Source organism: Platalea leucorodia, assembly GCF_965183815.1.
Source record: "Platalea leucorodia genome assembly, chromosome: 17".
Lineage (NCBI taxonomy): Eukaryota > Metazoa > Chordata > Aves > Pelecaniformes > Threskiornithidae > Platalea > Platalea leucorodia.
Window position 1 is genome coordinate 6,381,694 of NC_138839.1, and position 22,867 is coordinate 6,404,560.

The following is a 22,867-nucleotide window of genomic DNA, read 5'->3' on the forward strand; positions in this document are numbered from 1 at the left end:
CTAGACTAGACCCGTGGTTAGAGAGGGAAGGGGGAGAAACCTTTTCTGCTGTTGCCTGTGAGATGCCTGCTCTGCTTATCAGACACCATTATGCTCTGGGCCTGCCAGAGTAGTATGTTTCACAAGCAGTACATTCACATCATGATTGTCCTTAGGAAAAAACATCTTAGTTCTCTGTGTCTACAGCTTCTACTGTCTAATTGTCAGGTGCAGAGCCCCTTCATCTAGGACGGGTCGCATTAATGCAGGCAGAGTAGCTTTAGATGTGTAAATTCTGGCAGGGAACTTTATACGGTTTGAATGGACCTAAGGAAGGCAACAGACCTTTTTCCACTGCTTTCCATGTGCTTTTTTGGTCTATGTCAAGGCTACAGACTCGCGCGTGCCCAAGGGAGAAAAATCCAGGCAGGGTCAATGAGTTTGAAAAGTAAAACAATAATAAATCTTGTTAAGTGATGTCCAGAACTATCTGTTACCAAATGAACGGACTTGATAGGCCAATCGTTGAGATGATGTCGAAAAGGTGTATGTATTTATATTTTTTTCACTTGTTGTGTCTTTCCTCTGCCGAGTACGGTGATTGGCATTAATTAGCAGTCTGTCACGGGAGATGTACGGTTGCAGCCGGGGAACTCGCATTAGAGCCGTAGCCCGCGGTGAGGCCGTCGGTGGGTTGGGTTCCGGCGGCGGGGGCCTTGCGGGGCGGCGCCCTCAGACTACGGCGCCCATGGTGCCGCGGGAGAGGGCCCGCCCGTCGCCTGGCGATGACGGGCTCCGCCTTGCGCCTCTCGGGTGACGATGCCGCGGGGGTAACATGGCGGCCTTACGGGAGCGGCGGTGAAGGTGAGCGGTGGGGCGGTGACTGGCGGCCGGGGAGGGGGGAGCCGCTGGCGGCCGAGCCGGGCGCTCGGGGGGCGCCTGCCGGGCGGCAGGGACGGGGCAGGGGAGGCCCCGCCGGGGCAGGGTCCTGCCGCCCCCCCGCGAGGCGCGCGCCGCCCTGTGGGGGCGGGAGAGGGGCCCTTCCCGCCCTTCGCCTGTCGCGCGCCGGGCGTCCCTCGTCCCGCCTGAGGAACGGGGCACCCTGAGGTGTGAGGAGAAGGCGACGGCGGCCGCCCGGGGCGTCTGCCCGGTGCATCCCCCGGGCACTGGGATGGCGGGGGAGCAGAGCCTGGCCGATCAGGGAGCTCGGCAGCCTGTGTCCCTCATCCCCCGGTCCCTCTGCCGCAGGGACGGGGACAGGCTGGACTCGGCGTTGCTGGAAGAGCTGCGGGACGGAGTCTGGCGAAGGCGAGGGAGAAGGCAGGAAAACTGCAGTCGTTCGTGTTCAAGAGGGACTCGAGCTGACCATGCCTGACTTGTGAAAACGTAACTCATCCTGAAAGTAAGCGGAGGAAGGAGAGAAGTGATCACTGGGGGCCTGTTTATTGGAAGGCAGAAGGAAAGATTATTTTTTTCTTTATTTCTCATATAGGAGTAATTTCCAATTGTAGAAAGTGGAACAATTTCTTTGTGAAAGAAAGAAGGTTGTTTTTAAAATGCATATTTATCTAGTTCTTGGCAGGATGCTTAGTTGGATAGCTGTTGGCACTTGGTGAGCCACCTTTATTTACTGGATTTTTCCCTGTAGCGCAATGTCCCTGTTGTTTACTCGTTCCAAGTCAATAGTTGCAGTGAAGAAGGATAAAAGACACATGGCTGAGGTAAATGCTTCTCCGCTTAAACATTTTGTCACTGCAAAGAAGAAAATCAATGGTATCTTTGAACAGTTGGCTGCATACATCAATGAGAGCTCCTCGTTCCTGGAAGGTAAGCTGAATTCTTGGACTACAAGTGTGTAACAGTGGTTCACCCACATACAATTCCCCCAAACATGCACCAAAACCCCCTCTTTCGGTTAAATGGCGCTGCTAGACCTGTGCTTATTTATATATGTGTGTCTGTTTATATATAAATATTTATAAGAAGAACAGAAAACTGTTTTATTGAATATGGGTGGAGTTCAGGGTTCATATTTTAAAGCTGACAAGTTCAAACATGTTAGGAAACAGCTAGTTAGTGAGCTATGCTTGGTTTTTATGTTGTTTGGGAGTGTTTTAATAAATTATACAAGACCCTTTAGGATTTTTGCCTATAATTCTTTCAGTATTCTTGTCTAGACATGTCATTGCTAGTGACACGTAGCATATGCCAATAATTGGCTTTAACAGCTTAGAACACAGACAGAAGATTTGTTTTTAAGGGTGTTGGAGTGTCTGAAGCGTTGGCTGTGTTCTGTTTAAGACAGTGCTAAGGATGGGAACGGTTGTTAGATACACAGAAGAGACCAGCTGATCAATGCTGATGAAAATTGCCTCAGGGTGTAATTGCATGTGTCAAGATTACCCACACGGTCTTTGGGACACAGATAAACATTTGTGTGTGCTACATCATGAAGAGGTGTTTCACCCAGTACTGAGACAGGTGACTTCTGGAATTCAGAGACATGATGTATTTTGATTTTTAGAAACACACAAGAATATAGAGCTTGATCCTGTCACCACAGAAGAGCAGGTACTGGAAGTCAAAGGCTATCTGTCAAAAGTCAGTGGCATTAGTGAAGTGTTGGCAAGACGACACATGAAAGTTGCTTTTTTTGGACGGTGAGTCACGTGCTTATGTTGCCTACGCTCCCCACTCAGTAAAGCAACTGGCATCTTTAGGACTGTAGCCAGTAAAAAATATTTATAGAAACACTAGTGCTCCAGCTTTGGCTTGTAATGTGTGTGTCCCTGGTACTAGTCCTCTTGTAAATTGGAAACAAATATTGTAGCACATAATTCTTCAATTTGGAAGAATTCTTAAAATAAGAAAATAAAAAAAAAAAAGTCTTTTTATAAGTTGCCTATGGCACCTAAATTTTTAATGCTTCTGATACTGCTTGGGTTTAGAGAACTTGCTTTCTGTAATATCAAAATGAGTATACCTGAATCTCGGAAGCCTAGCTATATCATTCTTTAATCTGACTTCAGGACAAGCAATGGGAAAAGCACTGTGATAAATGCCATGCTGTGGGACAAAGTCCTTCCTTCAGGAATTGGACACACCACTAATTGTTTCCTGCGTGTAGAAGGGACAGATGGACATGAAGCTTTCCTGCTTACTGAAGGCTCAGAGGAAAAGAAGAGTGTTAAGGTACAATTCCCTTAAGCATAAGATAAAGGAGAAGAGCTCTTCAGAAGTGCCAGAAAAGGAAAGGAACCAGAAAATTAAAGCCCTGTGAATACATTCCACAGTTAAGGATTTTAATCATTAAAGGAGTAGAGATCAAGAATAAGTTTTTGCTAGATGTAGGAAGGGAGGAATGGAGCAACTTACAGGATGGAACTTGTTCATATCATAAAAAAGATGATATGTTGTATTTGTTAGTGATAGCAGGGAACCAGAACGATGACTCAGGAAGTTCTGAACTCTGGGTGACTAACAGAAGGCACAGACTTCCTGGTAATTCCTCAGTAGCCTTTCTTGACAGGAAAAGTTCTCATAAACTCTCACTAGGTGGTTGCCTTTTGACTAGGAGACTCAAACAAGTTTTATATGGAGAACTTCCCAGGGAGAAAGTGATTTGGAGTTGTGTTTTATCTTAAATTGTCTGTGAACAGCCCTGAAGGGGAGATAATTGTGTTAATGGGTCTTAGCATACAGGAAATGTTCTAAATTACCCATCTTTTTAATAGACAGTAAACCAGCTGGCTCATGCCCTTCATCAAGATGAACTTCTGAATGCTGGCAGCCTAGTCAGTGTAATGTGGCCCAATTCCAAATGTCCTCTCTTAAAGGATGACCTGGTGCTGATGGACAGGTGAGAAATACCTTCCTTTCCTTTCCTGCTTATCACAGATTAATTACAGAAATGTCTTCAAATACAAATTTAACAAACATCAAGGAAATGGACCTTGTTCTTACCTATGGCAGTGACTAAAGTCCTTTGCTGTAGTTAGCAGTCACAGTTTCTCTTGATTGGTATTTCCTTTTAGTCTATACTCTGTGTCACCTCAGGACAGTGTAGCTCAGACATGGGAAATTAATGCCATGAAAAGCTGAAACACATGTCTTTTTAACTTTAAATTCTATTTTTGCTGTTTCCACAGCATAGTAATGTCTCTTCTCTTTTTATTGCTAGCCCTGGCATTGATGTAACCACAGAGCTGGACAGTTGGATTGACAAATTCTGTCTAGATGCTGACGTATTTGTCCTGGTGGCAAATTCTGAATCGACATTGATGCAAACTGTATGTTCAAGTCCACTTGTTCAGTGAATTTGGCTAAGAGTTGAAAAGTTTTGACATATTAATCTTAAGAGGTTTTGTTCTGTTTTGCTTAGGAGAAACAGTTCTTTCACAAGGTGAATGAACGTCTGTCTCGACCCAATATATTTATTTTAAATAACCGCTGGGATGCATCTGCCTCTGAACCAGAATACATGGAGGAGGTTTGTGATATGTTTAAATTCCTTCTCTTTGCATGGATATTATAGAGTTCATTTTGACTCTGGTCCTTGCGGGTAGAATCATAGTGTTGTATGTGATTGTTTGACAGTTTGGATTTTTATTACCATAGTGTGGAGACTAGAGGGAGTACAGACTAGTGATCAGGACATGACTCTTGAAACTTCTGAGCAGGAAATCAAGAGTTTCAGAGGGGCCTTTTGAAGTTAGATCACTTGGATAACCTCTGGAAGATTCCATACAACAGCAGTTTTCTTACTCTTTTGCACTGGTAGCTTAGACCAGCAGAGGGCATCTGGGTGCCTGGTCTAACCTTTAAGAGATGGCGCGTAAAGTGGATTTAACTGCATGTGGGGTTTATCCTGGTTATCCCTCAGGTGCGTCGACAGCACATGGAGCGGTGTACCAGTTTCCTGGTGGATGAGCTAGGTGTGGTGGATCGAGCCCAGGCAGGGGATCGAATTTTCTTTGTGTCAGCAAAAGAAGTCCTGAATGCCAGGATTCAGAGGGCTCAAGGGATGCCAGAAGGAGGTGAGGAAAGCTAACAGAAACTTTCCATTTTCTTACAGGGAAGAAAATGGGGAATATCTTGTTCCAAAAAATGGATAAAGTTGGGGTGGGCCAGATTATTAATAGAGCAGTCGAAAACAAAGAGGTGACTTAGCAGCACTTTGCATTGGCTTCAAGGTAAAGCAGGAGCATTTCCTGATGTCCAACATCTGATTGCTTTCTCAAAACTTAAGTGGTCGTTTTGTACTTTCTTCCTCTCAGGTGGAGCATTGGCAGATGGATTTCAAGTAAGAATGTTTGAGTTTCAGAACTTCGAGAGAAGATTTGAGGTGAGTGTTATGTGTGCTAACCGTCTGTTTAGATTTTACTCCTGAAAGGCTGGGGACTAGAGTTCATAGACACGGAGCGGGACCCCGTTTTGGAAATAGATTAAACGGGAGTGAGGAGTTGTGGTAGTGTGCTTCTGCCTGCTGCTAACCTTGGCTGCCTTTTGTGTACAGGAATGTATCTCACAGTCAGCAGTAAAAACAAAATTTGAGCAGCATACGGTGAGAGCAAAGCAGATTGCCGAAGATGTTCGTCTCATCATGGATTCTGTGCATATTGCTGCCCAGGAACAGCGGTGAGGAGAGCTGATGCTTGGTGCTTGCATAATTGAAGCTTGTATTCTGGGAGAAATTTAAGGGAATATGAGCATTTAAAATGCAAAGCAGAATACAGCACGTTTGGGAGTGGGAAGGACACGTACTGGTATTCTTGCTTCTAGTGAATTGTGAAAGTATTGGGAGAAGAACCTCTTTTTTGTCCTGTGCTGTGTGTATGTAATGTATTGCAGATACTGACGCATTTTGTTCTTGGGCAGGAGGATCTTTCTTGTTTCTGGAATTCAAATTATATTTGTAGATCAAACATGCATTTATCTGGCTTTTTGATGGCCGCTTTTTTTTCACCAGAGTTTACTGTCTGGAAATGCGAGAGGAACGACAGGAACGTTTAGGTTTTATTGACAAGCAGCTGGAGCTCCTTACTCAAGACTACAAGCGGAAAATAAAACAGATCACAGAAGAAGTGGAGAGGCAGGTAAGAAGGAGTGGCTGCAGAAAAAGAGATTGTCTGAAACAGCTACCAGCATGGCAGGAAACATGCAAAGTGCTGACAAAGGTTTGAAGTAGTAGAAATGTGGGAGTTACAGGTGGGAAGAGAAGAAATGCTTTGAGAAGTCTGTCTTTTTTTTTTTTTTTTCCTCCTCTTTTTTTCCCCCTTCCTTGAGGTAATAAAATGAAAAGTAGAATACTTGGGGGCACCTTTCCGAGAGACTCATATAGGATGCTTTAAATAAACAATGATACTTTGATTAATGTTTGCATTATTCTTGCTACTATATTTCAGTCTTAAATGCTTCCTGAAACACTAAAATGTTTCAGATAAGTTTCCTTATTATTTCAATCTAGAATAATGTCAGTCGTCTTACTGTCAATAATCACATGCCATTTTTACTATTATGAATGTACAGAAAAAGCCTATTCATTTTTCACAAGTCTTAATATTGCCTCAGTCTTTTTCTGTCTGCATTGTTATACAGAGCATGGATCTACATACTTCTCAGCCATCTTTGCAGTGGGCACATGATGGCCGCATGGCGCTGCACAATCATAGTGCCTAGTGTTCACTAGTGCTTACTAAGAAATGCATGTCTTCAGTGCTGGTTTTCCATCTCTCCCTAGGACAGAATATATAAAAACTCTGTCCTGTGCTATTTCTCTAGGTGTCAAATGCAATGGCAGAAGAAATCAGACGGCTTTCAGTGTTGGTAGATGAATACCAAGCAGACTTCCATCCATCTCAAGTAGTTCTTAAAGTTTACAAGAGTGTAAGTGATGCTTGCTTCTTACAGATTGCTTAAGCAATTTAAAGAGGCCTTTTTTTTTTTTCTCTGAGACAGTAATTATGCCAGCTCTTTGACATGCTTAACATTCTTCTAACTAGGATATGTGCTAAGCTTTTCATATTGTGAAAAATCTTCTGTTAGAAAGTCTCTTGCATTTGGATAGCTTCTGTAAAAAGTTAACATCTTAAAAAAAAAAAAAAAAATTAAAAAAGAAGAACTAGATTTTTTTTTTTAATAATCTCAGTTATAAATTGATACACATATGATGTATCACATTGTATAGATCAAACAGAACTTTTCCTAGACTGCAGAGTACACGTGAGATTTCTTGATCTGCTTTTTCCGCTCCTTCATTGAAGAATGGGGGGAAAAAAATGAAACAAATGTTAGAACAGTGGACAGACAGGGTGCATGCCTCTGTTCTGGGAGGGTTTTTTTAACTGCCAAGCTCTAGTGCCTGCTGCCTGTATCTTACCTATGTTTATTTTAAGCTCAATAACCCTTTCTTTGTTTGTCAGGAGCTGCATAAACACATTGAGGAAGGCCTGGGCCGTAACATGTCAGATCGTTGCTCCAATGCAATCACAGCTTCCCTGCAGACAATGCAGCAAGAAATGATAGGTCAGTTCAGCAGGCAATATTTCCTTTTCTGTTTCCTTTAACTGTAATGCAAAATAACTAGGTAGATGTTATCGGTTTCTCTTTAATCTGATGGCTGATGTGCAGCTGGCATCATCTTAGTTTCCATCTTGATTAGCAATGCTGTTGTATAGAGAATTAGTTACTCCTGCTTTTTCTGCTCTGTGTCTGAAGTTGTGCAGTGATTTGCTAATGAATACATGTTTAATCTTTCATGACAGAGCAGAACTGTGACTTTGGAAACTTGAGGGATTCTCAGACCAAGATCCTAATGAAATGTGAATGACTTGTAACTAGGTGCTTGTCTGAATATAAGCATTAGTGGGAGTATGGTGTCTAAACACTTTTAGAACTGGCCTTCAGATTCTATTTTCCAAGCTATTGCTAAACTGTAAACTTCACCAGCTACCTGTGAAAATTTGAGAGGGTCCATGGAAAGATTTCCTTCTGAGTTGATCTGAAAAACTAAGAGTTGAACAATAATTCATGATGTATCTCTTGCTTTGCAACATGCTTGGCTTTAGGAAATTTAAGGCAGTAAGAAAAATAACTGCGGAGGATGGAACAACCCATAACCACTCTGATTACAGAATACAAGTCTGATTAATTCTTGTGAACTCAATAGCCATTTGTGGAATGTTTTTATTTTCTGTCTGTGCAGATGGTTTAAAACCCCTTCTTCCAGTTTCTTTGCGGGGCCAGATAGACATGTTAATTCCTCGACAGTGCTTCATGCTCAGCTATGATCTGAACTGTGACAAGCTTTGTGCCGACTTCCAAGAGGATATAGAATTCCATTTCTCTCTTGGATGGACGATGCTGGTGAACAGGTTTTTGGGACCAAAGAATGGTCGTCGGGCCTTGATGGGCTATAATGACCAGGTAAGATACCTTGTTGAGTGGTCAAGGGTAGATGTGGTATTTATCATTTCAGTAGCTGCTGAAGTCTTTTTGGTGGGAAGGGCAGTGGCTTGCCTTCTCTTATTCTGTACTGTGTTTTTGTTTTGTTGTGTCACTGCTTTTCTGATTAGGTTCAACGCCCTTTAACACCAGCAAATCCCAGTCTGCCTCCTTTGCCTCAGGGCTCTATGACCCAGGAGGAGCTCATGGTGTCGATGGTGACTGGACTGGCCTCGTTAACTTCCCGAACTTCCATGGGGATCATCGTGGTTGGCGGTGTGGTGCGTTGGCAATCTGAGCAGCATTTATATAAATAACGTTGGAGCACTGACTTGAAAAGTGCTGGTACTGCTGAGTCCTGTAGATATTTGCTATTTACAGATAGTGAAATACTTTCTCCTTTGATCTTCCATTTGAGTAAAAATACTGAGCTTATTTTGCGTAATTGTTAGGCTTGGAGCCAGGGTTGTTACAAAGATAACCCTTCAAAGTAAGTTTATAAAAGCATTAAATAGTCTTTTGTGAGAATAAAAGAAAATTTGGTATTTTTCTTTTCCCGTTAACAGAAGAATCAGGACAGAAATATCTACCAAGAGCCTCTGATCGTGCGTGTCTTCCTTCCTGGGAAGGGAAGACAGCGCTTAATTTTAGATACTATGCCTAATTTATTTCAGAGAAAATCAGTACTTCCTGCTTTTCTGTCTTTTGAAAATAATGAATGTTTTGAATCTCAAATCTCCCCAGACTGTGGAGGCATAAGAGATCTAATTCAAGTTGTGTGGTAACTCTAGTTCCTGTTGCAGGAAGAAGCTGAGTTTCTGTAGTGCCAGTTCCATACCTACACGCTATTCTACTGTCACAGTGTCTAGGGGTGGATGACTTCTCAAAGGGGAGACAGGTGCTTAAAAACATCTTTTGCTTCAGAAACACGGATTCTGTGAACCAGACAAAGTTTGTTTGCGCCTGCAGATGTAATTTAAATGTGCTGGAAAAGTTAACCCATACAGGACCTCAGTAGTTTAGGTTAGGTATTTTTATTTTGTAGACTGGACATCAGTAGTAAGCTGTCTGACCAATGAAACCACTTGCAAGTCAGGGTTGTCTGTCTGGCTCGTTTTCATGTGCTTAGAATATAAGTGCAATGCTCTGCACACCGTTGTTAGGAATTAACCATCGTTCCTAGACAATGATTGTGTCATTTGTTTTTCCTTGTGCCCTTTTTAGGTCTGGAAGGCTGTGGGTTGGAGACTGATTGCTCTCTCTTTTGGCCTTTACGGGCTCCTTTATGTATATGAGCGTCTCACCTGGACCACAAAAGCAAAAGAGCGAGCTTTCAAACGGCAGTTTGTAGAGTATGCTGGTGAGAAATTGCAGCTCATCGTCAGTTATACGGGTTCTAATTGCAGCCACCAAGTCCAACAGTGAGTTGCCTATATTCAGCTAAAACTTCATCTAAATTCCGTTGTTTGGGGTTTTTTCCTTGTTACAACAAGATAAGTCTGCATATTGAATTCTAGATTTAAAAATGTGTAATGATACATGTGTTTTAAAAGAATATTACGGTTTTTTGAATCACCGATGCAGTATTTGGGTGCTGTTAAGCATTAGTCTTAATGTACTTTCGTCTCTCAAATCAAGTTGCTCTAACATATTCTTGTGCAGAAGTGGAAAGATGAACATCTGAGTCAGTATCATCATCACTATACATCAAAGGGATTCATTCCCTGAATTTGCTGCTTGATCTTACTTTTTGTCACATGCAACTATTCTCCTTGTTTCTTAGAGAGCTTGCTGGAACGTTTGCTCATTTGTGTCAGCAAGTGGATGTCACACGGGAGAATCTTGAGCAGGAAATTTCTGCCATGAATAAAAAAATTGAAGTTCTGGATTCACTGCAGAGCAAAGCAAAACTGCTCAGGTGAGATTTTTATTATCCCAAGTACACAGACATTTGCATTCGATTGTTTTTCATGTGATTGCCCCAAGATGTTCAGGTTAGTGTGTATCTTTGAGTGCAGTCCTTCCGTCATAGTGTTTGATGTGCAGACATCAGTATCTTTCCCTACCAAGTCCTGTTCCCTTTCACTATCTCCTTTCCTATGTACTGTCGACAGTCATGTAAATCTTCTGTCTCGCAAAACACCTTTCCCTTCTTGTTTTTGGTTCATTTGGAATTGCAGTTCCTTTCCATTTATCAAAACATACAGTCCTCTACTCCTACAGCTCCTTCAGGCTATTATAAAATTATGCAAAAAGTCTCACCCTCACCTTTGTACACAGTTGTCTGATATTTTTCTTCACACCGCAAAGGCTGTTGGGAAGAATTTTTCAAACATTCCTTATCTACACGATAGGATCAATGTGAACTTGTGACCAAGATCTCGGCTTGAACCTCAGAGCCTAGGGACTGTTGGCAGGCAACTGTTCCCGACCTGAGGAAAGGCAAGGAATGGTAGCAGCATTTTGGAATGGACCTCTGGCACTCCTCTCCATGCCTTGCTATTCACTCGTTTTAGTCATGCTTCTTTCAGATTGGCTTGAGAAGAGCTATTTTACTCACCTAATGGCGACTTTTTGTCCTTGCAGGAATAAAGCGGGTTGGCTTGACAGTGAACTCAACATGTTCACACATCAGTACCTGCAGCAAAGCAGATAGTGTGGGAAGAAGAGACAAACAACACTGTTTCCCTTCAGTGCTCTCTTAATTACTGCAGAGAACATGGTGGGTGATGGACTCTCCTAAAGGGAACGAGCAAAAGCCTATTGCTGTGTTTCCAGTTGCTGTGTGAACAATAGGATTCTGCTTCCCCGTTTTGTGTCCCACCTCTAAACACTAGCTGTTTATAACTCTTTTTCCTTCTTGTGAGACCAGGCTACTTCAGAAGGAATGTGTGCTTCATACACTTACAGGGGGCTTTTTAAGGCAAAATCAAGTACAGTAACAAATTTAAAACAAACAAACGTTTATCAGGTTAAAAGTTATTCTGACACGTCTTTATGGAGTCATTCATTTTACTACATGAAGATGGAACTTTAGACTGCCAAGCCCCAAGTTTATGTATGGCTGACAAGCAGCTGTTTGTCTAAACGCAGATTCCATGCACACAGACGTAATGATGGTTTCACAATGCATTTATAGCCCACACAGGCCTGTCTCCTAGGTTAATATTCCGTTATTATAGAACATGACAGAGAATCACCGTGTCCCTTCATAGAAAGGTTTATTACTGTCAGTATGTTGAAACCTATGAACAAAACCCAGTTCTCTTCCAGAGCAAGAGGGACTAAGATTTTGCTTTGGTAAGCTTATTGTCTTTGGAGTTAGTTTCTTCCTCTTAAGAGCTCTTTAATAATGCAGTCTGGCCCATTTCACGTTGCGGACAAGCCGCGAAGACGTAACCAGCTCCTGTGAAGGAAGTAGTGCTGATAATTTGGAAGCTTGTTGAGGAAGAAAAATAGGAAAGAAAAGCCAGTTGACAGAATGTAATGAACTGCCTTATGAGATAAGTTGATGAATGTGGGGGTTTTTTGGAAATGCACAGCTGTGTTTCTGGAAGCAGGCCTTTGGAATTCCATTACCACTGTTGGCCACAAGAACAGCATGTGGATTACAAGCTGTAAGAGATTTTGCTTCATGTAGAGTTCCCATGCAGTAATATGATTTGATGTTGTTTCTCTTCTGTTAGAAGTGTGAGAGTGAGCTGGCAAGTGCAGCTCCTCGGGGCGGGGGGTGGGGGGGAGACCTTTCCGTTCTATTTCATGCCAGGGCAAGAATGGGTTAAGGAAACTGATTTTTTTAAAGATGTTCTTTAGTTGCAAATGGATCAAATTAATCTTTGAGTTTTGCCCTGAAGCAATTTTGAATTTGGAGTGTAAGATTTGGAAACTGTAAGGACTTGAGTCTCTCGCTGTTGGAATTGATAGAGGAGAAATTCCCACTGATTTCGGTAGTACCAGGATTAGGTTCCTATGTTGCAAAGTTTTTTTTCCACCTGGCGGGTCAGTATTTTGCCATGTGTTGGGTATAACCTTTCTGTTCCCCACAAATGTCTGAGGAATCCAGAATCAAATCCTGTAGTTCTGAGGTTAGTGACAACCTAAATCTGTTCAGCATCAAACTTTTGAGAATGTGGGCTATCTTTGAGCAGGTCCCAGCTGAATTCAGAACTACTAAATGTGTTTCTTTTTTTTTTTCTTATTGACAATGAGACTTTTCACTTGAAAATGGTATCAGCTGGTCTTAGGATTTCTTGTTCATGCTCAGGTGTGAATATATGTGACAAGTCCCCTGTTCCATGTGTCACAAAAGTTCCAGAAAGAAGCTGCCTGATACATGGCAGTAAATACGTGGCAGGAGTAAAAATATTGAAATGTCAGTAAGTATTTTAGGCTGTTCTGAGATTTGCAGTAAGACTTAAAGTATCTTGATCATGTAGGAGCTGGCAGCAAGATGCTTGTTACGTCCCTGGAATGCAGGGAGCAAACAAACCTTTCACTGCCAGTAGACAGCTTTGAGTCCCACCCAGGCTGAAAAGCCATTTTCATCAGAGGGCTTCATTGGCCTTGGTTGGTTTCCTCAGGCAACCACCAGGACATAAATATGGCTTGGATCAGATCTGAGAATGAGTAAGAAAGAAATTTGAGTCTTTGCCTCTGGAAATGTGTCCTCTAGGCTTGTGGTGAAGTGTACCGGAGTAAGTGGAATCGTCCACTGTTGTTGTGCTGCAGGTATTACGTGACTACATTTGGATTTCTGGTCTCTCAGACTATCACATCCACCTTTGTGCGTACTGTGCTATTGAGTTAAAATACTAAGTACATCCCTGATACACCAGGAAATTGTCAGTTCCAGGTAGGGGGAGATGATGATGTAGTACTGCTCAGCAGCTCTAGGCTACCTGAAGTGCTGACCTTGCTTTTGAAGACGGGTGCTGTTAGCATCTCTTCAGCAGGCCTTTAGGGGAAATCTGATAAATGATCTGATCTTTAAGCCAGCGGCTGATCTGTAAAGGGAAGAGAGACTGATGGGTTCTTAGAATCTGGTGTCTTGCCAATGTGTGTTTCTGACACTGTTCAGATTTTGGTGATGTAGGCATTCTCACTGCAGTGCTGAAACATAACCTATAGAATGGGGGAAAGAACCACCTGTATTTTTTAAGAAGCAAAACTGCTAACATGGGAAAGAATAATTTTTAAGTATTTGTGTAACCCTTGTCCCTAGAAGCCCAAGTGATCGAGAATCAAGCTCTTAACAGAAGGGCCTATGAGCTGGATTCCTCTTACAATACAGCTGTACTTCTTTAATTAGTGTGGTGGATGAATGAACACTATCAGCAAGGAGGCTGCACTCTTCTGCTTTTCATAAAGAATGATAAACTGATCCTTAGAACAGGTAATTCCAAAAACAATCTTCCCCAAACTCTTATTAAAGAAGGTCAGCTAAATGCACTTTATCTTATTGCTGCTACTTACTTTTCTCATTGTGTTATGTTGATGGAGCTCTTCGAAATACTCTTACCAGTGAGTTTTCTCTCTGCTGTATTTAAGGTGATAAATTTGCATGAATTATTCCTGTATCAATGCTGTAAACAATGGAAACCAAAATAAAAATGAATTGGAAAAATATGTCCCCTGATGTGTTCTGCGTGTCGTGATACAAAGTCTTCAAGCGTAAGTATAATATATTCAGATGGTGATACGCTACCGTGTTGTGGTAAATCGCCTGTTTGACAATAGTGACCTTTTATCTGCGTTCTTACTATGAAAATTAACAAGGAGACCAACGATACTGAATGGTCTGATAGCACGTTCTTAAGTTATACTAAAAACGTTAGTATTGAATCATTGATTTCTTGAGAATATTGTAGGAAGTAATGGTCAGCAAATACTGCAATAATAGACTGAAATTGTGGTGAATCAGTATTCTTAGTCGTTAGATTACATTAGAAGAGAAAAAGGCAAATTTCCAGAGATAAATTTTCAAATTTTAGCTTCTGGGGGAGCTGGGGCTCCGTGGTGCGCTCAGACAATGAGCTGTGGCGATTTAATGAACCCAAAAGGAGGAAGCCGGGGGCCCTTCTCCAGCACCCTGCCCGGCCCTGCTCGGGGGGGGCTCCCCCGCCTCCGCCGCGGCCCAGGGCGGGCCGGGCCGGCTCCCGCCGCCGGGCAGCGCCGCCTCGGGCCCCGGGCATGCCGGGAGCCGCGGGGCGGGCCCAGCCGCCGTCCGGGGCGCCCGCTCGGCTGCGGGAACCGTCGGGCCGGGGCCGCCCTGGGGAATCCCGGCGGCTGCTGGAGCGAGGGCGGGGATCCCCCGGCCGCGGGATCGCCTGGCCGCCCGGCGGTTCGGAGCGGCGGGGTGCGGCGCAGGTGGGCCTGAAAACGTGGAGGCGGCGGGAGCGGAGCGTGGGGAGTTTGAACGTCCGCAGCCCTGCAGCCGCGTGGCCTGGCGAGACTGGCAGGCTCCCCACACCGTACTCTGGAGGGAGGGTTTAGCACTCCTCTGTCGGCTGCCAGACTCGCCTGTTGAAGAGAGAAGGGGAATTTTACAATGCCCAGTCTCCCCTTCCTCGTGGGCATGGGAGGGCCGAACCAGCGTGTCTGCGCAGAAGCAGCTTTGGGCAGCTCTGCATAGGTGTTGGACAGCTTTCTTGCGGAGATGAGAGTACTTAGTTCCCGAGACGATCGTGTTTTTTGTTGTTGTTTTTTGGTTTTTTGGTTTGTTTTTTTTTTAACCTGCGAGAAGCTAAGCTCCTTTTGGCAAAGGATTCGACTAAAGCAGCTTCGTAAGCTTGAGCCCCTGGGGTTGAGTTTAAAGGACTAACAGCTTTTTGTAGATTATGCTAAGAGTGGATCTCATCTGGTAAAACCCTTCCAGAAAGTCCCTTGACTAATGTTATTTTCAGAGTATTTGCTTTCCGATGAGCAATGATGAGAGGATGCTGGTAGCTTTGTCCTGTGAATACTGTGAGAACTTCTGTTTTGTTCAAATGATCTCAAATTTAGTGCCCCAAGACTGGTGTTTCTAATTTATGTCCAGCAGCGCACCTCTCACTTATTTCCTGTAATAAGAAGATAAGTTGTAGTTTTTTGATTGTTAGCACTGCTCTTCGTTCCTCCTAGTGCTGTTGTACAGCATATGCATTTGATTCCTCATGTCCAGTTGCCAAGGTAGCAGACAGAAGAACAAATCAGATGAGCTTTGGAGAAGGGTTTAGGGATCCTTCAAAACAAAAGGTCCTAGAGCAGCACATAGTTTTTACTTGAGAACATAATTGATCACTCTAGCCAAAAGCAACGTGGGGGTTTGGGTTTAGAGTTTTGTTTTATTTAAAAAAAAAAAACCAACTTTCTGCAAATTTAGAGGAGCCTGTGGTGTCGTAAACATGTTGAATAGCATGATAACCTTCCAGTCAAGCTAAGCTTTATTTATTAACTCCTTTTCCCCCCCCCCCCCCCTTCTAGTAAAAGGGCAGTAACCCTTAGCAATTCACGTGTGGGATTGGAGTTGTCTGAGCCCCAGTCCTGAGTCATAATTGAGCCTTTTGGAGTATTCCTGCCTGGGGAACATGGAGGACAGTTTTGACTCAATATTTGGATGTAGTAAATACATTCATATTCATTATTCATATTTTGAACTTATGAGCATCCTGGTATTATGACAATATAAATTTTGATGCTTAAAAAGAATATTAAAGCAGAATTACATAAGATTGTCCTAAATATCAGCCTCTGAATCAAATGTCTCTTATTTGGCTTTTTGATGTGACTTTTTTCGTATTTACTGTTTCCTCTGTAAGAGAGTCTTGTCTCTATTCAGTCAGCTACCAGTTTCTGGGTGCAAAATATCTGACAGTACATCTGGGGGGAGAGAAGTATGCAGCGGTGCTAGTTCTTAGCGTAGAGTTTTGAGACTGGCTGATTTCTCAAGAGCAATGATCAACACTCCCAACGTTCCAACAGCTGTAAGTGATTTTTATGAAAAGTCCCCTGAAAGTGGTTTCTCCTGAGTCTGCTTCTTTGCTTAATGCTTCCATTTATGTAGTTCACCCTTCCTCTGGCTTTACAGGAAAATGTTTCCATAGGATGGAGTTAGAGCACCTGAAGAGGCTGCGTCAGGCCAGCCAGGACCTTCTACAAAGGCTCAGAATGAAGCAGGAAGAGATCAGAAAAAGACTTCCCAGCAAGCCACTCTTGCCAGCATCTCTTCATAATAGAACAGCTACTGAAAGATCTGTCCCCTTGCCCGGGGGAGGGGTATGTGTTGTGTCTGTGCTGGAAGTGCTGGGAAGCAAATGGGCCTTGTATGGTAGGCAGCAGCTCTGCCTATGGAGTGGTGTGGCAAAGGAGACATATGGGCATGGAGGAGCTGGTAGAAAGTTGAATATGGAGTCTGTTAGAAAAGTAGCTGGTCTTCTGTTTATTGCTTATCCTGTGGTCTCAAATATGTTCTCCTTGCAGAGGGGTTCAGAGGGTTCCTCCCTAAGAAATGTAGGTTTCTTAATCTAGGATAGGAATGAATATTGTGCAACATAATCCTTTTGTCTCTTCTAAGCACAAAGGCTGAAAGTTTAGCCTTTGTTCCTCAAATTGGGAAAAGCTGCATTTAGCTGGAAGTGGACCCCTTTCTTATCTTCTCCAAACACTTAGTAATTTCTCATGAATAATACAAGGATTTTGCTTTTTTCCCCATGGGAATTTAAAGGGGTGAGCAGACTAGAATGAGAGGTTGATTTTCTCTTACTTAGCGAAATGTCCCTTAGCTATTTGTAATCTGAGCAATGCCACGTGGTATGAGTGTCTCTGTCCTTACAGAAGGAAAATCAGGTTGACGCTGCAAAGTCTACAGCTGACCCTGCAGTGTTGGTGTCTGTGGAACCTGGAGCTTACGCAGCCAGAGCAGCCCTCTGTTCATCTCTTGAACACAGCCGCAATGACAGAGGGGTACAGCAACAACAAGCGAAGATTCAGGAAGCAGTAGGTTTGGATTCCAGCTTTCCTGGGAAAGAGAAGAATGTTATGCCAGTGTCTGCAATCGTCATGTGTGGCAGAGAAACCTCCGGAGTGGATAGGGATGGCCATGCTCGAGGAAGTCTGGAGAAAGAAGCCTTCCTTCTGGGACATGGAGAGAACAGAAAACAGTCCACTCTGCTACATGGTTTCCATGAGAAAAAACAGCTTAAGGGTCACCTGGACCCATCACTGAGCACCATACAAAGTGAAGAGACCAGCAAGCAGCATGCGGTCATCAGAGAGCCCAAAATTCATAAATCAATCTTGCTGACGTCTCAGTCCAAAGAGTTGAAGGTAAATGGTGAAACCAATGCTTTGCTTATTTTCATAAGTCAATAGAAGGATGGGGAGAAAGGGCCAGGAGAACATTACTTGCTGTCTTCCCACTGTGCAAATTGGAAGTTGGGGTCAGAACTGTTCCTAGCCTTTGCAGCCAGGGGCTGTTGGCAGTTTGTTCAGCCCCTGCTTTCCTCAGCCCTTGAACCAAAGACCTGAAAACTGTAGCACTTCACTGTAAGACTCCTTGTCATTTGCATATGTGATTCATATGCTCAGGAGAGCAGCCTGGTGCGGTGCTGCTGCTACATAGCTTGTTTCCTTAAGCATGAAGGGCAGGCTATTGCCGTGATCATCCTCCAAGGCAGCATAGGTGGCCTGATGTTTGGTGATGTGTGATACAGGGAAGTCAGTGTTTTGTTTAAAGCCCTGAAAAATACTGCCTTAGCCTGGGCAAGTCCTCTGCCTCTGCTTTCTGTTTTATGAATTGAGAAGACAAAGGGCTGGTGAGCAAATTACTGGTAGAGGCATAGATAGAATCCAGCCTCAAACTAAGCCACAGCTGTCCCATTTGAACAGCTGCCAGTTATCTCCTAAGCTATACCTTTGAATGTCCTGCTAGAGGTATAGGTAGTCTTTATGAATTGTTTTCTTCCCAGAAGGAAGCTGGTCATGTAACTTTTCAGTCTGACCCTGAAGAATATACCATACCTGTGAGCAGCTGGTCCGTGCGTCCTTTCCTGGGCTATGACTGGATTGCAGGTGAATCCTAAACCTGAAGCAAAGCTCTCAACATGATGTGGTAATATGAAGAGTTAAAACACAGTTTACGATCCCTTTAAGTTGAGATGTGACAGAACTGCAGACCTAGAGCCCACGTAGAAGGTCTCAGCAGAGGAGCTGCACCTTTGTCAGAAGCCATTCCCTGTCCAGGCCAGAGGTGACCTGTGCTTCCCTGGAACAGTGAAGTGGCAGTGGTATGGGAATCCAGGCAGCAAATGGCAAAGCTGAGTGGAGTTAGAGGGGATACCAAGTAACCGAAATGAATGAATGCAGTAAGGGACCCAAACCACGCAGTAAATCTCTGGGTTGACATGATGGTATGCTCTTCTCATCCATTTTGGTGCTTCAGACCTTTGGTTGTTTTGGCTGTTTTGTGTGAGGCTTGCTTTGGTGCTTTCCCAAATTTGGTAAATCCTTGAACTTTTCTCTTTTCTTGGCGTCCTCAGGGCTCCTAGATACAAACTCTTCAGTAGCAGAAAAATCTGATCAATACTTTGCTGAGCTGCACGAGTTCCGACAGGCCAACAAAGCAGCGTGTATTCATGAGCAGCACCTGGAGTAAGTGGGTATGGGGGAAGGGCTGAAGCAGCAATGTATCCCTTTCGAGTAATGAGAAGTATAGTCTGATTGGAGTGGGAAATGGTAAGGGTGGCTTTGTAGTCCTTTACCTCCCAATCAGAAATGTATGCTTGGGAAAGGTTCGGAGGGCCTGCCCCCCATCACTAACTGATTTGTTTGCATGTTTCTTTAGGCCCAAGGCTCTGGATTACATAGTTCCTGAACAAGAACTAGATTTGATAACCCGTTCCCATAAGTGTAAGATCACATTTTTTCCTAATCCTATTTCTGTGAACAAACAACTGAGCAGTCTTTGCCTGTCATTCTGAGAGAGCCCCACATCATGCAAGACAAGGAAGAATGTGGGGGTTTATAGCTGCAGCTTCTAAACCAGATTCAACTTCCTACTCCAGACACTTGAGTCTTCTAGGGATCCTCTCTTAATCAGTGTCATCATATTTTGTCAGGGTTTCTTGTAATTGGCTAATGTTCTCTTTCTAAGTTGAGGAGGTTGAAGTTTTGGTTTTGCTTTTTAGGAACTTATTTGGGGACAGGAAATGTAAAAGATATTTCAGGAAAAGCAGCTCTTTCTATAGAATGCTTGTGTGGCACTGTGGTAGAGCACAGCTTTGTTTACTGGGTTGAGGAACCTTCTGACAAACTAGAAATACCGTGATGTTTCATTACTCTGTGGCAGGTGTTTACTGTTATCGATTAAACCAGCGCCTCTTCACTGTCCCTGTGGATTCAGAATCTGCCTGCCCCATGTGTAAGATCCCACGTACTCACCGGCCCCCAGAGATGTTGGAAGACCCAGCCTATGTCAGGTAGATAAGAATTATTGCTTTGTAATATGCAGAACTCAAGGAAACAATGGGGAAGAAGACACTGATCATGTGAGGGAGAAAACGGCGTCAAAATAGCGCTATAGAAGGTTGCTGTTCTCAAGGCAGAGATATCTCTTGCTTAAAAACATCTTTTCCACGAGCAGAAACAGTTTTTAAGTCAGTGAGAAATGCATGTTTTATCTGAATTTGGTCCAGAATCTGAATGTGTATGTCTGAATGTAAGTGTCTAATGCCCTAATCCAAAACTGTTTCACTTGGTTCACTTTGGGATTAGACCCTTGGTTTCTGAATGGGGAAGGTGTGCAGATTTCCTCTGCCCTGTGGGAGGTGTAGGCAATTAATTCCCTTGTGTGGTTGCAGGGTCAGCATTCCCAGGGCTACCCTTATGCCTGCCTACAAATACAAAGCCCATCGCAGGAAGAGCTTTGAACCGGCAGACAATCTAGCATTACCTGCGGTAAGTTGCTGTCTTCTTTCTGATACAATGCCCAGGCTGGGCATTGTTACAGCACAAGAAGGCAAGAGAATCTGGGACTCATCCCCCTGACAGGGTTTCCACTAAAATTTCTGATCCGCATCACTGAGATAGCAAGAAAAGCCATCGATGTGTGCTTCTGAGTTCGTACCTTTGTGTAACTGGCACAAAATATATGACATATCTCCAGATGCTTTACACTGAGAAAAAGAAAGTGCCATTGGAGCTGTATGCTTCTGGGGCGTGATTCAGCTGTCTTATTTCAGGCAATTTCAACACAATGAACCGTACGTAAAAGTGCCTGTGTTTCTTTCCACAGATGCTAGAGATTCTAAAAGACAAGCTTCTGAGAAGTATTCACAGTGTATAGGGGCCAGACAAAATCAATAGTGGCAATGTTGGATTCAGAACTGGTTTTGTAGAGCTGGTCCTGTATTCCAGCCACTAGGCAACGCTGCAGGCAGTATTACTAATCGGACCTAGCCCTCACCTAGAGATTTGCAGGGAAGAGGTAGAAAGAAGCCTGGTTTTGAGGTTTGGGGAACTGAATGAGTCAGTTGAGACAGGTTCAGAGAGGTCGGGTGCTTGAGTTCGCAAAGCAGGAGATCGTTTTAGAAATAATTAGCCAGTGAAAAGTGGAAGAGGGGACAGCTATGCAGTTTGGCTTCATTAGAGATTTCTTCTCTTTCCTGTTAGTCACATAAAACTCCTCAAAAATTAATTAATTACCTGCTAAAACCTCCCTGTGCAGAAGTTATTGTTTAGAACTAACAGGCCACAATAGATTAAAAAGGGTAAAGCACTCTAACGCAGCATTCCCATCTCTTTTCACAGCACTGCCTGGCTGGCTGGGAAAATATCATCCCTTCCAGCAACCCCACGCTCAGCAGTTTGGATCTGCGAGCTTCACTGGAAGAGCAGCCTTCTCACCATCCTCGCCTGGTAAGAGCAGCCTGTTAAGAGTCCCTGGAGATGCTGTGAATTGCACATATGGGAATTGCAATCCCATCTCTCTGAAGGGTATGATAATCATTGATGACGGAGCAAATGAAAATGCCTGGAAGATTATCTCCTTATCTGCACAGGGAAATATTTTCCTTCCACTGCTGTGTAAACTAGTGTGCACAGACAAAAAAAAAGCAAGTGGAGCTGGATAACAGCCTGTTCAGCTCACCAGTCTTCATCAAAATGGGAAAAGTCACTTTGGCATTTTTTTGATTAATATCTTCTTCGTTTGGATTCCAGAACTCGGTGTCCAGAGTGTCAGAAAGAACCAGAACTGACCAGCTTCTGAACCTGACCCACTTGACGCGCTTCGGATTTAGCAGTGCTTCTCAAGAGAGCGAGCAAAACAAACCTGGACACTACAGAGAAGCTCCAAATTTAAATCCGACTGCCTCAAGTCTGTGAACCACTGACTTGATTGCCCTGGGGAAGGGATAGGCACAGGGTGTGAAAACAACTCTATTTGGATAAAAATAAATCTTTGAACAGATTTTTTCCTAGTTTTCATAGTCATGCGCATAAGTGAGCAACTGATACGCATAGCTGAATGTACAAACTTTCATATATGTTTTTTCACTTTTCTTTTTTGCCTTTTGCAGCTACTTCTAACCAGATGCATGAGCTTTCCCACCTAGGGCTGGATAAAGTGATGTGTACAGGATGACTAACTAGTAGACACCTGTAGCGACAGAGTTCATCTGCCACCTCACCTAAGTAAACCAGAAGTGTAACGCTAACTGAATGCCAGGGTGAGGAATTGGCCCGAGTGGCCTGGGTCAGTGGAATGCATATAAATATGTTCATTTCCAGATGTTTGAAACATGACACATTATTTGCTAGTGCCTTAAACTTAAGTTACTCAATAATTTAGTTAAAACAACAACAAAAAAGTTTATTTTCAGTGCAATGTCTGTAGCTACAGGGTGCATTACATCAGAGTAATTACGAATGTGAAAAAGCATGTTAAAATAAAATGAGGTTTTATTCATCAAAAAGCTAGATAATGCCTTAAAATGTTTGCAAATTATGCTTGCCTCTGCTTTTCCAAGTTTTTTGGAGATAAACAAAAAAAATTTTCGAGATTTTAAATTGTACCAAAACAAAATATATTATATAGTGTGGTTTGTTTGAACCTTATAGACTGCTCTTACTTTCCTTGTCTAAAAACAATAAACCTCATGTTTTATTTTGCCTTGATTAAGCCTGAAACAGAAATCCCTGCCTTAAGAATTCTGTAAGCTATTGTGAAATCTTTACTAGCAATTGCATTCAGAAACTTTGGATCAAATTTATTTCTGGGAGCTAACTTGACAGAATGAATTGGGTTTACATCAATGATATTTTCAGCTTCTTGGCATTCATTGTTATTTATATATCAAATACATCATGTATAAATCAAATATATGAATAGACTTTTTTTAAGCAAGGAAAGGAATATTGCAAGTTTATGAAATCTTAGTGTGAGACTTAGAATGGAAAATGAAAAGTGTGA

General features: G+C 43.1%; 2 protein-coding genes across 2 annotated transcripts; both read left to right on the plus strand.

Moving 5' to 3' along the window:
* Window positions 1-1,261: 1,261 nt before the first annotated feature.
* MFN2 (mitofusin 2) lies at window positions 1,262-16,303 on the plus strand. The gene is made up of 19 exons (XM_082329179.1): window positions 1,262-1,381; window positions 1,628-1,806; window positions 2,504-2,639; window positions 3,009-3,171; window positions 3,714-3,838; window positions 4,160-4,268; window positions 4,361-4,468; window positions 4,862-5,015; window positions 5,256-5,323; window positions 5,495-5,616; window positions 5,948-6,074; window positions 6,760-6,864; window positions 7,401-7,503; window positions 8,183-8,403; window positions 8,553-8,702; window positions 9,646-9,842; window positions 10,205-10,339; window positions 11,008-14,091; window positions 16,238-16,303. The coding sequence occupies exons 2-18, from the start codon at window positions 1,632-1,634 to the stop codon at window positions 11,075-11,077; spliced, it is 2,268 nt and encodes a 755-aa protein (XP_082185305.1). The 5' UTR covers window positions 1,262-1,381; window positions 1,628-1,631; the 3' UTR covers window positions 11,078-14,091; window positions 16,238-16,303.
* A 92-nt stretch (window positions 16,304-16,395) lies between these two features.
* MIIP (migration and invasion inhibitory protein) lies at window positions 16,396-22,552 on the plus strand (the record flags this gene model as incomplete). Its single annotated transcript, XM_082329181.1, has 9 exons — window positions 16,396-16,674; window positions 17,233-17,724; window positions 18,366-18,468; window positions 18,936-19,047; window positions 19,241-19,305; window positions 19,745-19,874; window positions 20,256-20,352; window positions 21,205-21,312; window positions 21,616-22,552. The coding sequence occupies 9 exons, from the start codon at window positions 16,396-16,398 to the stop codon at window positions 21,778-21,780; spliced, it is 1,551 nt and encodes a 516-aa protein (XP_082185307.1). The 3' UTR covers window positions 21,781-22,552.
* Between the last annotated feature and the right edge of the window lie 315 nt (window positions 22,553-22,867).